The sequence below is a fragment of the Manis pentadactyla genome, chromosome 2 (assembly GCF_030020395.1).
Source record: "Manis pentadactyla isolate mManPen7 chromosome 2, mManPen7.hap1, whole genome shotgun sequence".
NCBI lineage: Eukaryota > Metazoa > Chordata > Mammalia > Pholidota > Manidae > Manis > Manis pentadactyla.
Window position 1 is genome coordinate 97,028,810 of NC_080020.1, and position 13,825 is coordinate 97,042,634.

The window sequence follows — 13,825 nt, forward strand, 5'->3', positions numbered from 1 at the left end:
CACAATGATAAAAAGCAGCTGTCTCAATCTAAAAGGCCTAGGGAATTGGGTGATAGAAAGAACTCAAATGATGTTGAGCACCTACTATGTGCTAGACTAAATACAAGACACCTTCTCTTAGCCCATTTAATTAGTTGATAGCCAATAATTTGCTCAACAAAATAGAGCTTTATAAAGGATGTCAGAAAATGTTTTGAGCACTGTTGTAAATGTTTTCATTAATATTCTTAGCAGGCCCTAAATTTTATTTTTTCCCCAGTGGGTCATAGTAATAATGCTGAGTGAGAACAAGCAAAAACCTATGTTTAGTATACTGCATAATGCCATTTTAAAAATACTTAGAAAAAAGAATTATAGAAGAAAATACAGCTAAAAATCTATCGTTATCTGTAAGAATATACATGATTTCTAGTTTTTTTCTGTATAGCTTTCTAGGTTTCTGTATCACACATGTATTTTATAATCAGAAATGAGTTATAAAAAGTATATAAAGAAAGTAAGCTTTGTGTTCCTGAGTTTGAGAATAACCTTTCTAGTCCTGTAAGCTAACAACCAGAAGAATTTGTATTGGTTATGGCCCCAGATTTGCATTAGCTATGGCTGCAGGAGAATGCTAATATGTACTTCTTGTATTCAGCAGTCTGTTGAAATATTTTTGTTGATTTCCCTCAGTGCTTTGTGGTGATAAATTCCTATACCTAATCTAGATGATTTTGAAGTGATTTGTCAAATTACATTGAGTTAGGATTCCTTGGTATCAGATATGCAAAGAAGCAAGATTTTATTAAAAATTCGAATAAGCTAAATTAAATACTGAGTTAGAATTACATTTCAAACGCTAAGTGGTAAATTCACTACTCTCTTAATCCACATTTAAATGAGAATTTATGGTGAAATTCAAATTTTTAAAGGCTACTAAAGTAAGATATTTGACTTTTTTTATCAATAGTCTATGTATAGAAAAAAATGTATTGTTTCTGTATGTTAAAAGAAATGCTAAGGTGTATTGAAAGGCCTGTTTGGGCTATTTTGGGAATCAGAGGAAGACACATAAGAAACAGCTGATGGATGGGAAAGCGTAAAGTTTTTGAGAATTCTGGTTTTTGGTAATGCCATATAGTGGTGGTAGGTAATTACAGTGTTTCTTTGGATAAAATTGTCACCATGTCATCAGTTAAATAAACTGTGAGGTAATGAAGTAGAACACTGACAACTGACCTGTTTTGTATTTGTGTGACTTCAGAAAATGGATTGGTAAATCCTGTGGATGCTAAGAACCAATAAGTGTTACACTATCAACTTGAGAAAAACTTTAAAAAAGGAACATTACATAGTATCTGTTCAAATGTTTTATTTTCCCATAGTTCTGAAAGGATACTCAGTCTTGCTTTGGGTTAAAAATACATTTCAGCCTCTAACCTGTATACACATTCATTTCTGCTGATGACAGGTGACAAACTATACTTCGCTTTATTGTGTGGTAGCCCTTCTATATGCTTATAAATTAGCCTTTTTTCTTCTCTAAATACACCTTTTTTTAAATTCCCTTCTTTCCCCTTAATATCCTTGACTGTCTAAATCTGTGCTGTCCAGTACAGTAGCCACTAGCCACAAGTGCTATTTAAATATAAATTAATTAAAATTAAATATTTCCAAAATTCAATTCCTCATTTGCAATAGCCACATTTCATGTGCTTAACAGACACATGTGACTAATGGCTGCTGAAATGGACAGCGCAGGTTACAGAACTGCCCAACATTGCCTGAAGTTCTCTTTCATCGTGCTGACCTAAATTGTCAGAATAATTTTAAAATTCTTTGGGCATGTTTTCTGTATCTGGGGGTATGCTTTTATTGTCTCACATTTTCCTCTTGCATTATTTCATTTTATCCTTCTGTTTTGCAGTTTAAAAGGATGCTGAATCGGGAGCTCACCCATCTCTCTGAAATGAGTCGGTCTGGAAATCAAGTGTCAGAGTACATATCAAACACATTCTTAGGTGAGAATAACAATTAAAATGCAATTAAAAATTTTTCTTTAGAATTACTTGTTTTGGGAGGTGAACTGGGCCATCAACTCATTTTTGGAAACCAAACAAGTGTTAGGAATTCCATTGTTTTCACTTTAGAATCTTAAGGTGACAAAGTACTTTTTTATCTTATAGTTCCATTCATTATTTTAGAGATTCTCTGAATTAAGTTAAAGTTGTATATTGCCAGTTTTTCCAGAGTACTGAACTGAAATATGTATTGTGTAAAGGTCTAGGCATGCTTTCAATAAATTCTTATTAAATGCCAGCCATTACTAAGCACTAAGGATTTAATGGAAAGTTAGAAAACAGTCCCTGTCTTCTATGAGTTATAGTCTAATGACACCAAGCCTGGTACATCGGTGATGCTAGCATAATAATTGCTAAAGAAAAACTCGCTGATAATAAAGCTGATATTATGGGGTACTGGGTCAACACCACCCCCACCCTCCAGCCACAGAAAGAAAATACAATAAGTGAAAGACAACTTGAACATATCCTTGGTTTGAATTCACTTTCAAAACAAAATTACTCTAATACCTAATGAGCATATTCAGTAAACATTCACTGCAGGGAACGCACTGCCTTAATACAGTGGGGGAATGTACTGAGCCATCTTAAGTCATTTATTGGAAAACAACAATTGAGTCTGATATTTACCTGTCAGATAATATTGAGGATTCTCTGTGCTGCCCTTGTTACATCACAATGCTTATCTCACTGTAGTATAGAAAATATAAAATAGCAGAAACCATGTAAGTCATTCAGATATGCTCTTTGTACTCCCCTTTATGACCTATGTCAGTAAGCTGCTAGGTTCACACACTGCTGTTTTTATGATATTTGCTTATGAAGTTTCTGCCATTTCATAGAAGGTATTGAAGGCATCCTTAGTTGAGAAGAGCAGTTTTCAAGCCACTAAGTGAATTTGAAATAAAGATAGAGTTGATAAACACTGGAAATAACCAATGTCTTTTGCTTTTTCTAAGTCTACTATAATAAGTCTTGCAAAAGTTTTTATTATGACATTCTGTCAAAGAAGTAACCACTGAATATACGTGATGTTAATTTAATTTGAAGTGGTATTTGTTTGTTTAATTTTGTGTTTCAGGTTATATTAAGTCCACATCACATTGTAAATACTCCACATGATATTATAACTTCTCTAAAAGAAGGTTTTTTTGGAAACACCTCTCAGAATATATAATGATCAATTAAAATCTGTCCAGTTATACATGTTATAATTTTAAAAAGGCAGAATAGTAAATGTAAAACATTTTCTAAATCTTTCTTAAGATAAGCAACATGAAGTGGAAATTCCTTCTCCATCTCAGAAGGAAAAGGAGAAAAAGAAAAGGCCAATGTCTCAAATCAGTGGGGTCAAGAAGTTGATGCACAGCTCCAGTTTGACTAATTCAAGCATCCCAAGGTTTGGGGTTAAAACTGAACAAGAAGATGTCCTTGCCAAGGTAAGATGATTTCAAGGATCAGGATCATAAATATGCAGTGATGCCTTTGAATAAATTTTGATTCCTTCTCTTTTAAATAGATGGAGAAGTTCATTAATTTGTGGGGTTTTGTTTTTGGAAGATGGGAAAGCACTTTATAAAGTGCTTTTTCTAAGTGACTGAGTTTCATTAATAGGTAGATTTAGAGAGGTGGTTTGGTGTATATGTTCTTTTTTGCATTTACATTAGATTTGATCTTAAAGAGATAGAAATCTTTTATATCTTCTTTGTCTTAAGAGACCAGATTTTTCTATTAAAGGCTTCTTGTGAATAGATTTTATCTACTGAAGAAATCTTTGAGATTGATATTCAAAGTTTGTAAATACGTTGTATTGTCAAAGGCATAGTGTTAAGCAAAATATTCTTCAGTTTTCAGTACATTTAAGTGAGTTTGCCCAAAGTTTGCCTATATTTCTATGGTACATTCATTACTTTTAAAATGAAGAATTTTCTTAGATCTAACAATCTTCATTAAAATGAGTAATTTTTAAAAGACTGTGTTCATTGATCATGTTCTACTCCCACCTACTAATTTTTCTTATCTTTCTTTATCCCCAGGAACTAGAAGATGTGAACAAATGGGGTCTTCATGTCTTCAGAATAGCAGAGTTGTCTGGTAACCGGCCTTTGACTGTTATCATGCACACCATTTTTCAGGTAATGTGGTCATGTTCTACCACCTTTCATTTATTTGGTGACAATGTCCAGTCTGTGAATTCTGTATGCATTTTATTATCTTTACTACTCACCTTCTTTTGCTTATGTTGGTAATTTTTTCTTATTTTCCCCTTTCCCAAGGGAAAAATGATACAGAAAGGTTGGAGTGTGGGTAAAACACAAATAGCCCAATTTTGTTATTTGTTTCCATTTAAGGAAAAGGTGTGATATGGGAAAATTGAAGCATTTCATTAAAATAAGAGTTTAAAAATCATCTACATGACCCTGACACAAATGGAGAGCAGAGTGCTAACTTTAAAAAGTGAATCAGCCCCTTGCTGACTAACCTTTGAATGCCTTTTCTCCAGTCATTGGTGCACTCACTCTTCTCCATGTCAGCTTCTCACTCTTGTGGAGCTTTTGCCCCCACTCAGGGTTAGGATTTAAATGAGGATTTAGAGATACTGCAGACTCCCGCCCTGGAGAGAATGTTGAGTTTCAGGTGGTGTGGATCCAGTGGCTGAGTCAGCGGGGCTGGCCCGACACCCCCTCTGTGATCATGGGACACAGACATTTTTCATAGTGGGCAGCTCCTCCCTGACACCGTACATCCTGGGTTAAGCACTGTTGGGGCCCAGCTGAGTTGACAGTTCAACTCTGGGTTTCTCCTCGAAGTCTCTGAACCTTTGCCAAAGTGTCTGTTTTCCTCGTTAGACATTGTGAGGGTGCTTTTTCCACTTCTGGGTTATCCATATGTGACACTGGGTGTGATTTTTTGGTTAACACTCCCTATGGAAAGTCTTTTCATATAAGGCAAAATGTGAAATGGATTTCTTTTCCTACAGGAACGGGATTTATTAAAAACATTTAAAATTCCAGTGGACACCTTAATCACATACCTTATGACCCTGGAAGACCACTATCATGCTGATGTGGCCTACCACAACAACATTCATGCTGCAGATGTCGTCCAGTCAACGCACGTGCTGTTATCTACACCTGCCTTGGAGGTAAATCTGCTTTCAGAAATTTCAAGACCACTCACCTGCCACTCCTAAAGGTCTCTTGAACTTCCATATTGAAGGATCTGCAGGGTGGAAAAAAATTGGCTCCACTGAATTATAGGGTAAAACATGTTGTGATTCATGAGTGTTTGATGCACTTTTGCCTGTGAAGGTTGATAAAGCATTTGGAGATCATCTGTGTGTAACACTGTTTCTTTGAAATGATCTAGTTGACATTTGAGACAGCACATCTGGCCCATTCAGTTTTGGGTAGCTTGTTTTCTAGAATATAATCTGATGGCTTTTGCATTTATAGTTCAAAGAATGATTATATATAAATAATTGATATTATATATATATAGTAATACATTGATATTTTTACAGAATGTATTAGAAAGAAACACATCTTTAATTTTACCAAATCCTAAGTAGTTCCACTAAGTGTATTAAGACAATTTGGTTTCCTTAATTATTTGGGATAAAAGTTCTCTTTTGCTGACATATTTTATAGTTCTGATTTTTTTCATTATAAAATTGTATTAGTAAGTCATTTGAATGAATGGTTCTCAACTGGGGGTGGTTCCTCCCTTTTTCTCCTGCCCACCTGTAATCCCCCGTGCTCCCAGGGACATTTGGAAATATGTGGAGACATTTTTGGCTGACACAGCTGGGGAGGACATGCTACTGGCACCTCCTGGTTAGAGGCCAGGGGTGCCACTTAAAAATCCTACAGGGCAAAGGATAGCCTCCCACAACAAAGAATTATCTGGCCCAAAATATCTGAGACTGAGAGTCCTTGATCTGAATGAAAGAACAGGAAAACATGGCTCCTATCATTAGTTTTATATAGATTATCTAAGTATCCTTAAGCATCTTAAATACTTTTAAAGTAAGCTGTTATTTTCTTTTTAAAAATAGTTTGAAGCTTCATTTTGTTCTCCATCAAATTCTAGGAATTAATTTCCCATTTGTTTATGCTTTTAATTCATATTAATATTGAAGAATAATGTTATATCCACTGTCTAATTTTCCAGGCTGTGTTTACAGATTTGGAGATTCTTGCAGCAATTTTTGCCAGTGCAATACATGATGTAGATCATCCTGGTGTGTCAAATCAGTTTCTGATCAATACAAGTAAGTGAAGTTTACTTATTTTTGCAGAAAAAAAATTCTGTACTTCACAGTGAGGGTGTTTATAAATTCAGAGTGTTTCAAGAGCTACTGTTCTTTTGAGATGTGTAAATATGTGTTGTATTTATAGTGGAAGTTAATGTAATTCAGTTCTAAAAATTACTGTTATATCCCATGAGGGAGGCATACATGATGCATTCCGGTACTTCTCTAGAAATAATGTATTGCCAAGTTATTAGACAGAGTAATCAAAAGTGAAAGTTGGCAGAAAGATTTATATTGCCCCTATAGTTTTAAATAAAAGAAAGAAAAAATATACCAGAAATAATGTTAAACATTCTTCATATTATGTGGGTTATTATTTAATCCTCTTCCTAAGCTGTAACTATTCCCTCCTGCTCCACCACCATGCCCAGCTCTGTTCCTTCCTTTTTAAAATCTCCAACTGAGGGCAATAGGAACTTTTCTTTTGCTTGTTACCTTTTTTTACTTCTCTTTTATTTCAATAATTTTTTAGCCATTACATTTCTTCTCATCAAGTAAGAAGTCACCACTGATTTTGGAAATATAAGGAGTGGTAGAGACTGCTTAATGAGACACCTCAGACACATAGCTGCACAGGAAACCTCTGTAGGGAATGTTTGGGTGGTGCTTGAGCTACACCTTTGCAAAGAGGTTTTAGTTTTACAGAAACTCTATTCTTTTGGTACTTACAGTTAATTGCTAAATTATTTATGTGTTATTTAATTTCCTCCCACCATGAGATGAATATTATAAATTCACTTTTATGTACAATAAAATGCAAAGTTGTTAAAAATTTTTTATATGTATTAAGAATCTTTTTTGCCATCAGTTTGTGGGTAATAGCTTCCCATCCTCTATAGAACTCTAGCTCCAGGAGTATCCATGCATTCGCCATTCATTTCCTATACTTTGCCACAGCCAGATTGAAAGAGAGAATTTAATTTAAATATAGTCTCACTTTGAAAGATTTAACTCAGATCTTTAAGAATGTTTTAAGAAGATCTATTTTTTATATCCTTTAATAGACTCTGGACTACCCATAACAAAGCCTACCTTAGTTACCCACTTACATATAGGAGGATTTGGAAAGTCATTGATTACCTGAGATATATGGTTAGTCTAGTGCATTTTAGAAGTTTGCTTTATGGGCTGACTTATTCAGGGTTAGACAGGATAACACTCCATTTTCCAGCTATCTTATGAAAACCTACAATGGGGTGTGCTTTCAGGAGTCATCAAATCATTACTAAATATTAACTCATAGTTATGAATACATGGTAGATGCAGCTACATAAGTTTACATTGTAATGGTGGCTAGGGTGGCCTGAGTCCTTTCTGAGAACAGGGAGGTCATATACTATATGCTGGCATTTTTCATTAGCCTGGCCTGATTTATTATTTTGATGCTTATGCATGTTTTGATATGTTCCTAATTTTATAGATTTTTAATGAACACATTAAAAATGTGTTTTAATTCCATTTTTTTGCCTTTGAAAAAGGTCTTCATTTTTTCATTAAATGACACCAAAAATTCAGATTGGTGTTTTTACATTCTATTATGTTACAATTGTATGTTCTCTTACTATAACCTTGAAATTAAGAGATTGGAGGACTAACTAAAACAACTGACAATTAAATTACTGTCTCCAAGGACTCTGATACATTTTTTAGGGAAATCTCAGGAAAAGAGATGGCAGTAGGGAAAATGAGAACCAGTCGTTATTCTTTCTTGTAGACTCTCTAAGGATAAATGAGTTCAGGATGGCACTGGAGGACTCTGGTGGGTATCAGGGTACCTGGTGAGTCTGAAATTTAAGCCAGCAAGGCCTTAAAGATGGAATCTGATATCCTCCAAAGTTTGAGACTAGAAAGGAAATGGAGAAATTTAGGGGATAATAATCAATAGAATGACAGTGGCCAGCACAATCTAAGGTTGTTTCGCTGACCTGCCTTAGGTGGAAGGATAATTAATACTGTTTCTGGAAGCATTTTGTTATTCAGTGATGTGATGATCTCCTTTCTGTGAGACATCAGCAACACTGGGAGGTTTGGACAGTCCCCAGAGTGACCTTGGATGGCTGATGTTTTCTTGAGGGTGGGGTATGAAGAGGCTGTTATTCCTGAGAGAATGAATCAGCAGATCACCTGGTACATGCAAGTATCCAGGGATGATCCAAGCCCCAGGGCACTGTGAGCATTACTTCCTTAGCTTTTTACTAGGGATCATGATAGCAAGCATTTTATTTCAGGACACAGAAGAAGCTTAGTAGCCAGTAACACAAATAGTTTTAACTTCATTGCATGCTATTAAGAAGACCCTCTAATAACTTGTAAAATCGCTTTGTGAAATACTCTGTCAAAATTATGTGGTTATTTTTAGTTTGCAGCAAACCCTTTTTCTTTTATAGACATTAAGTATATGTTTTCTCTTTCTCTCCTGGGTTGGTTGAACATCAGCAGCTCAGACAAGCACATTCACAGCTCTTATCTCGAACCTGGTGCTGCCAGTTTGTCCAAAGCTAAAGTTTGAATCTGTGTTTCTTGTAATAGAAAAGTCTAAAGATTTCTCATCAGCAAATTCATAAACCCAGAGTGGGGAGATCATGTGTCCTGTTTGAAGGAGGCTACAGAGGTTGAGTGAAGTAGCACTGTCCCTCTGGAAGAGCACTGGAGCTATCTGGCTCATTCCCAGGCCAAGTACACACCTGCTTCTTAGTTGTAATGAGAGTTCTCATCAGTTGTTCCACCTGTGATGGTTTTAGGGGACATGTAATTTGATACTAAATGATATATACACTCATAAACATGCTGGAGGTTTTGAAAATCGAGTTGGTGAATCTGGCAAAATTGGTTAAGATTGCATAAATGATTTGGAGGGATAGGGGAACCTGAATAGGGTTTAAAGAAGTTGAGATTCCAGGTGGGAAGCTACAGACAATACTTGTTAACAAATCCATAAAATGTAAATAGCATCATAAAGCTTTGAATACAACATGCTGAAGGGCACTTATGATTTTAAAAAAGCATTTGGTTTCACAGCATTATATTCTGAAATGATAAAGCAGTGTCAAAAGTGCAGAATACATATAGCATTCAATTTTACTTGGAAAACAAATAATCTTTTTTTGAGTTTTGGGGAGAAAGATTTACACACATTAGTCACATGTTCAAAGTATATGGCTTTTGGTTTCCAGGAGCAGAAGCATTCCACTGTATTAAAGTGGAGCCAGATTTAGCTACCAGTACATATACTTTATTTCTCTGGTCTCATTTTAAGATAAGCTTTCTTAAAGTCAAGAAATTGGACAAAGAGAATATGAATGTTGAAAGAGACAGTGGGCAAAGGTGTGCATTGCCCAAGCATTCTGAGGGCGAACTTAGAGATGAAAAGCTTACAACACCTGAAGATGAGAGCGGCAGAGACTACAGGGAAAGGAAACAGCGTTGTTAACACGATCAAGAGCACAGGCTTGGGGAAAGAGAAGCTGAAGTAACAAGACGAGTGCCTTAGGCAGATGTGTTGGGAGAAAGAGGCTTGTAATAGGAAGGAAGAAGAAATGGAAAAAAAGAAAGAAGCACATCAGGATAAAAGAAAGAAACCTGAAAGTACAGAATCAATAGGCAGCACAGAAAAAACTGAAAAGGAAGAGGACATAGTTAAAAGAGATGGCCTGAGAAACAAGGATCGCCCAGCTGTGCGGCTTTCCCAGCCGGGAGCTCGAAGCGGAAACCAACTCTGGTTCCCTGAGGACAGCACCAAGTCTGGAGATTCAGCACCAGAAAGAAAAGTAGGAATGTGGTATTAGCCATACAAGAGGAGAGGAGAGGGGAGGAGTGATAAATCCAAATGGCCTTAGGTGTCCTGACTGTGTAGGCAGCCAAAGAGTACGTATTAAGCAATACGCAGAAATGCCTTCAAGGCAGGGGAATAGAGAAAAAGGGAGCCACTGTCCAAGTAGAGTGCCCTGCAGAGGAGTATATTTTTGTGTGTCAAAGGAAGAACCTGATTGCAGGTTCAGGGTAGAAGTACAGTTTAATTTTTTATGCAATTCCTACAAATTAATTTTAAAGTTTCAGACAAAGATAAGGGAGAGGACGTGCATTGCAATTTGCAGGAGGAAAGTGTCAAGAGATGACTTCATTAGGTATGACACAAGAAGGAAACAAGAGAGCTGGCTCTAAAATCAAAGGTTTTGTTAATCCCAGATTGAGTTTTCTTAATCTGAGTGGAGCAGAGTCACTTTGAAGTCTTGTTCATATCTGGTTATAGTCACTGTTGGTGATAACTGCTGACTGTACTGCAGAAGCAACAAGCAGGTATTGTGGTACAAGTATCATGAAGAAGGGAACAAATTTTTGCTTATGCAGAATTTAAATAGTCATTTCTATATCCTGTGTCCTAAAGTTTTAGGATTAGTTTTAGTTTTTTGTTTGCTTACATGAGCTTAGTTTAAAGAGTATTTTTAAACATCTTTTTGCCTTTAGAAATTTTTATATTAATCAAAATTTAACCCTTGTCTGGTTACTGACAATCCAGTCTTTGTTTTATCTTAGGTCTCTTGGTCTGAGTGCAGACTCTCTCCAGGAAAAAAAAAAAATTGCACGAATATTTGTACCTATTAAATAGCAACTTTTAGTCTTAACTTGTTTTGCATTGATAGCAATAAGTATCACCATCCCTAAAAAAAAAAAGCTTTCTATAGCTATACTTATGGATTATATGGAATACTATTTTTTGGTATAAATATAACTTTCAAAATAAGGATAAATTCATTTTTAAAAATATAATTATATAGAAATACTATAGAGGTTTTTATTCAACAAAAAGTTATTGAGAGGGCACTATGTGCCAACTGTTGTTCTAGGCCCTAGACATGCATGGTGACTAGGACAGTGCACTGGCTCTGAAGAACTTGCATTCTCCTAGAGAAGACTGAATGTAACATACGAATATCAGATGGTGCTAGTTTGGCAGAGAAAAATAGTTCAGGTTAAGGGCATAGGGAATGAATGAATTGAAGGAGGAGCCAAGCAGTTTTCCTCCTTTATCCTTGATAACTTTATATTAAGTTCAAACTACCACTTCCCTTCCCCATTTCAAGAAGAAATATTTTGTTCAGAAGTGCCCAGGAGAAACCAGACAACTAAGCACATTAAATAACTAACTTCTAATTTTATACATCTTAAGTCTCTGAGTGGGTTGGGAGGTCTTTGGGAGGAACTATTGAGTCTTGTTCAGAGATAGTGACAAATAAGGTAGAATATGATCAGTGCCTAATCAGTGACCCAAAGTATAGAGGAGCTTGGAGGAGAAAGTGAGCAATTCTGTTCCTGGTAATCAAGAAAGACGTCATGAAAGAGATGACTTGTACTGGGCCTTGAAGATGAGAGGATTTCAATAGAAATGTTAGATAAACTATCCTCTCTCCCCCTCTGTGCTACTGTACCTTAGAGTAAAGTTTGAAGGCAACTTTCTGATGATTCCCAAACCTTCATGGAATCTATGTAGAAGTGCTGGATAGCATCTTTGAGGAGAATCTACTCAGGAGCTGAAAAATCTTACCTCCTCCTTTGGATGTGACCTCATACCCTCAGTCCTAAAGAAGAGTAGAAAGTTGACTGGCTATCCTGAGATTCAGTTGCTTAAATGCTAGTATTCATTCATTGAAAAATCAACAGTTACTACCACTTTCCTATAACAACCCCAGAAATTGTAGAGGCAGTAAATGCCCACCTGTGCAATAGGGATACTTTCATGGCCTTTCGGGCCAGTCTGGACTATTCTTATATGTCAGGAACCAGTCCCTTTCCAAGACATGCTTGGCCAGGGCTCTTGGACAAGTCCCTGTATGAAAGGCTGGCCCTACACTGAATACCATTGCAGACTCTTAGGTACAACATCCATACCTTACTTCAGCCTCTGCTTTAGCATAACAACTCATCTGCAGGCTCCATAGCCTGAATTTCTTTCATCTTTCTTCATGGGGCATATAAAGCAATCAGTTTTTGTAAGCCATTCTTCTCTTGATGCCCCTTATATACATGCATATTTACTCCCTTAAAAGAACCCTAATAGATTAATTAGGTATTATATCTCCAGTCAGAAAACATGATGCCTGCCTTTCAATATGTTTATTTAATATGATTCTACTGTAGACACAATAACATCGTGAACTAAGATCCTATATAGTTTTAAATATTTTACTACAATGTTTAACCAGCTACAGATAAAATGTTCATAGTTAGAGGCTAAATTTATAGACTACTTATAAGTCAGACTTGACCAGATCCTGCCTTTTAAAAAATGAACACTATTGCTGTGTCCCCCCAAAAAAGACAGTAATACCTTACATACTCCCTGGTACTCTAGACATCTCTGTCCCTATAGTTCAGTGCAAAAATTTAGATGTGTAAATTCCTATTTCTATAGTACTGGTACTTACTGGATTTCAGGGTGTAAATATGTCTTGAACCTGTCTTCTCCTCCTTAGCTACTTTAAAATAGTCATTGAGTGACATTGGATATTTCTTTCCTAGAAAAGAATATATATTTCCCATGAATTAGTCAGAAAAAAGATAAAATATATGTGCTTTTAGTCTTTACAGTCACTGAAGTAGAAACATAATAAAGTACCAGCCAATTTTTTTTAATGACTACTGAATAGATCTGGGTCTGCTATTTACAGGAACTAGGAAAGAGGCAGGATCTCTCACTGCCTAAACTATACAAGTTCAGGGCAGTCATGAGGGAGTGGCAGAATCTTCACCATGGAGTTATTTATGTAGGCAGCTAAACACCAATCTCTGTGGGAAGTCATGAGTGTGCATGTGGGAAGGCCGATGTACATGTACATAGTGACTGCCATAATACCTGGAAAAGGAAATGGAAAATGAATAAAGCTTCAACTTTCAAAGCTATTATACTGTGAAAGAAAGTTAAGAGCAGCAGGAACAAATCTAATATTGTTTGTGTGTTCCACAGTGTTCTTTTTGTTGTAGTTGTTTAAATTTTTTATTAAGGTACGATTGATATACATTCTTATGAAGGTTTCACATGAAAAACAATGTGGTTACTACATTTATGCATATTGTAAAGTCCCCACCAATACCCCAATGCAGTCACTGTCCATCAGTGCAGCAAGATGCCTCAGATTCACTATGTGCCTTCTCTGTGCTACACTGTTCTCCCTGTGATTCCCCACACCATGTGTACTAAACATAATACCCCTCAATCCCCTTTTCTCTCCCTACCCACCCGCCCTCCCACACCCCTCCCCTTTGGTAACCACTAGTTCATTCTTGGAGTCTCATGCTGCCATTTTGTCCCTTCAGTTTTGCTTCATTGTTATACTACACAAATGAGGGAAATCATCTGGTATTTGTCTTTCTCTGACTGGCTTATTTCACTGAGCATAATGTCCTCCAGCTCCATCCATGTTGTTGCAAATGGTAGGATTTGTTTCTTATGGCT

At 36.2% G+C, this 13,825-nt stretch overlaps 1 protein-coding gene across 6 annotated transcripts in view; it reads left to right on the forward strand.

Moving 5' to 3' along the window:
• The window catches only part of PDE4D (phosphodiesterase 4D), a 729,058-nt gene that overhangs the window by 701,718 nt on the left and 13,515 nt on the right, over positions 1-13,825 (forward strand). For 5 of the 6 annotated variants that reach the window (XM_036901625.2, XM_036901653.2, XM_036901633.2 and 2 more), the window contains 5 exons: positions 1,907-2,000; positions 3,327-3,499; positions 4,097-4,195; positions 5,041-5,205; positions 6,234-6,333. In XM_036901625.2, the coding sequence (XP_036757520.2) occupies positions 1,907-2,000; positions 3,327-3,499; positions 4,097-4,195; positions 5,041-5,205; positions 6,234-6,333 (631 nt within the window). Of the gene's footprint in view, positions 1-1,906; positions 2,001-3,326; positions 3,500-4,096; positions 4,196-5,040; positions 5,206-6,233; positions 6,334-6,847; positions 11,150-13,825 lie in introns of those variants that run through there. The other variant, XM_057495004.1, reaches the window with a different exon arrangement.